Below are 2,598 nucleotides of genomic sequence, written 5' to 3'. Positions count from 1 at the left end.
CAGTTTTTAAGACTTGTGGACTTCAACTCCCAGAATTCCTCCTCCAGTCCATGTTAGCTCAGGAATTCTGGGCGTTGACATCCATCAGTCTTAAAGCTGTCAAGTTGGAAGACCCTTGCCTTAGCCAGTCAACCAGTTGGATGGATGTTGCTTGTCCCCATCCACGCTCATTTCCTTTCCCATGTTACTCCATCACAGACAGGCGGCTCCCCTTCCCTGAGCCTTCCTGCAAAGTGCTTCAAAGAATTGTCACTCCCCCCCCACCCAAAACAGCAGCGTGTCCCCCTCTCCATCCCCTCCCCCTGGGAGGGTGGGGAGGCCATGCAGTTTAGAGCGTCCCGAAGGAAAAGCCCATGGTGTAAAACCCAAGTCCTTTGAGCTTCTCTTCGGCCCGTGCTTTCTGCTTCAAGTGGACCTTGCTGTGCCTTTTCTTCTCGTCGCTCCGGGCGAAGCGCCGGCCGCAGTCGTCACAGGAGAAGGGCTTCTCCCCCGTGTGGGTCCGGATGTGGGTGGTCAGGTGGTCGCTGCGGCTAAAGTTCCTCAGGCAGATGCGGCACTGGAAGGGCTTGTGGCCCGTGTGGATTCGCAGGTGTCTGTTGAGTTCGTCCGATCTCGCAAAGCTCCGGATGCAGTTCTCCACCGGGCAGGCGAAGGCCTTCTCGTGAGGTTTGGGACAAAAGCATTTCGAAGAACATTTCCCACGCCGGCCTTTCTTCTTGGGGCCCGCCAGGCTGCCGGGGGGCCGGCCAAGTCCCAAACTGTTGGCGGAAGAACTCGGGAGGTGAGTTAAAAAGTCCGCCATGGGGACGGATGACGAGGCAGGGTTGGCAGGCAGCTTGAGACCGTTGGGGTTCATCAAAGAGGTGAGGACTTCCAGATGGGAGGCAGGAGCTTCAAACTCTGGGTTGAACGGAGGGGAAAGTTTAGGGGCCTTGGTGTCTACGAAGTCAGCGGAGAGCGGGCTGTGGCTTAGGAAGGCCTCGGCGTTGCAACCAAAATCCAAGGGAGGCCCGAAAGAGCTGGAATGTTCCGAGAGTGCGTTCAGCTCCGACTGACAGCTGACCGTCAAGGCATTCTCCGTCTTGGAGACCATGTGAGGAAAGAGTTGGGTTTGAGTTGACTCTGCGGGGTGGAAAGACTCCGGAGTGGGACCCTCAGCCAGCATATAATGGTGAGGTTGGTTGAGGTGCTCCCAGGGGGAGCAGGAAGATTTGAACTTCTCCGCGGCGGGGGAGACGGAGGACAACTTCAGGTCCTGCTTGGAATCCAGAAGGTCCTTCTGAAAGAGGCAGTTGGAAGTGGTCCTGGGTTCAGGAGAAGCTTGGAACTGCGGGAGGCTCTCCGGACCCGAGAAGGAAGAGTAGGCTTGTTCAGGCAAAGACGGCTGTACGGAGATGTTCAGTTCTGGTTGGCAGGTAGAATAGAGGTCTAGGTGGTTCTGGAGGGCCTCTGGGATGGTATAGCTGGCCTCGGATGGCCGTGGGTGACCTTCTGGGGCAGAGAAGGGCGAAAGTCCTAGGATCCCTGACATCAAGTTGAAGAGGGATTCTTGATCCTGGCATTGTTCGGTTTTGATAAAAAGGCTGCCGGAGTAACTGACCGGTGGAGACGCCTCTCCAGAAAGGAAGTAGTAATCCACTGGTTCGGAGTTCATGGTAGCTCCCATCAAGTCACCTAGGAGGAAAAAAAAATTAGCAAGGGGAGAAGTTGTGGGGGTCCAAGAAACTTCCTCAGGTTGCTAGACATAGGTAGTATGATTATTCCTCCCTGCACCGTCGCATGTCAAGGGACAGGCACCGGGGGGTTTGTAAGGGAAGGGCACAGTCATTAAATGAAACCAGGGTCTTATAAGGATGAGCCTCTTTCATCTAGTGGTTAAGGAAGCTTAGAAACTGGGAAAGTGGGTATACTAGTCCCGCCTTAGGCATGGAAGCTGACTGGGTGACTTTGGGCCAATCACCAGGAGACGGGGAGTTCTAGTCCTGCCTTAGGCATGAAAACTAGCTGGGTGACTTTGATCCAATCACCAGGAGACAGGGAGTTCTAGTCCCTCCTTAGGCATGAAAAGCTGACTGGGTGACTTTGATCCAATCACCAGTGGACAGGGAGTTCTAGTCCCTCCTTAGGCATGGAAGCTGACTGGGTGACTTTGGGCCAATCACCAGGGGACGGGAGTTCTAGTCCCGCCTTAGGCATGAAAGCCAGTTGGGTGACTTTGGGCCAATCACCAGGAGCGGTGAGTTCTAGTCCCTCTTTAGGCATGAAAGCTGACTGGGTGACTTTGGGCCAATCACCAGGAGACAGGGAGTTCTAGTCCCTCCTTAGGCATGGAAGCTGGCTGGGTGACTTTGATCCAATCACAGGGGACAGGAGTTCTAGTCCCTCCTTAGGCATGGAAGCTGACTGGATGACTTTGGGCCAATCACCAGGAGACAGGGAGTTCTAGTCCCTCCTTAGGCATGGAAGCTGGCTGGGTGACTTTGATCCAATCACCAGGGGACAAGGAGTTCTAGTCCCTCCTTAGGCATGGAAGCTGACTGGATGACTTTGGGCCAATCACCAGGAGACAGGGAGTTCTAGTCCCTCCTTAGGCATGGA

General features: G+C 54.8%; 1 protein-coding gene across 1 annotated transcript; it reads right to left on the bottom strand.

Moving 5' to 3' along the window:
* Positions 1–328: 328 nt before the first annotated feature.
* EGR4 (early growth response 4) lies at positions 329–1,666 on the bottom strand. Its single transcript, XM_026722149.2, has one exon. The coding sequence runs from the start codon at positions 1,664–1,666 to the stop codon at positions 329–331; it is 1,338 nt and encodes a 445-aa protein (XP_026577934.2).
* Positions 1,667–2,598: the final 932 nt, after the last annotated feature.

This window comes from Pseudonaja textilis, chromosome 6 (assembly GCF_049901715.1).
Source record: "Pseudonaja textilis isolate UNSWEBS1 chromosome 6, rPseTex1.2, whole genome shotgun sequence".
NCBI lineage: Eukaryota > Metazoa > Chordata > Lepidosauria > Squamata > Elapidae > Pseudonaja > Pseudonaja textilis.
Note: the sequence above shows the minus strand (reverse complement) of the source record. Positions and strands in the feature narration are given on the sequence as shown.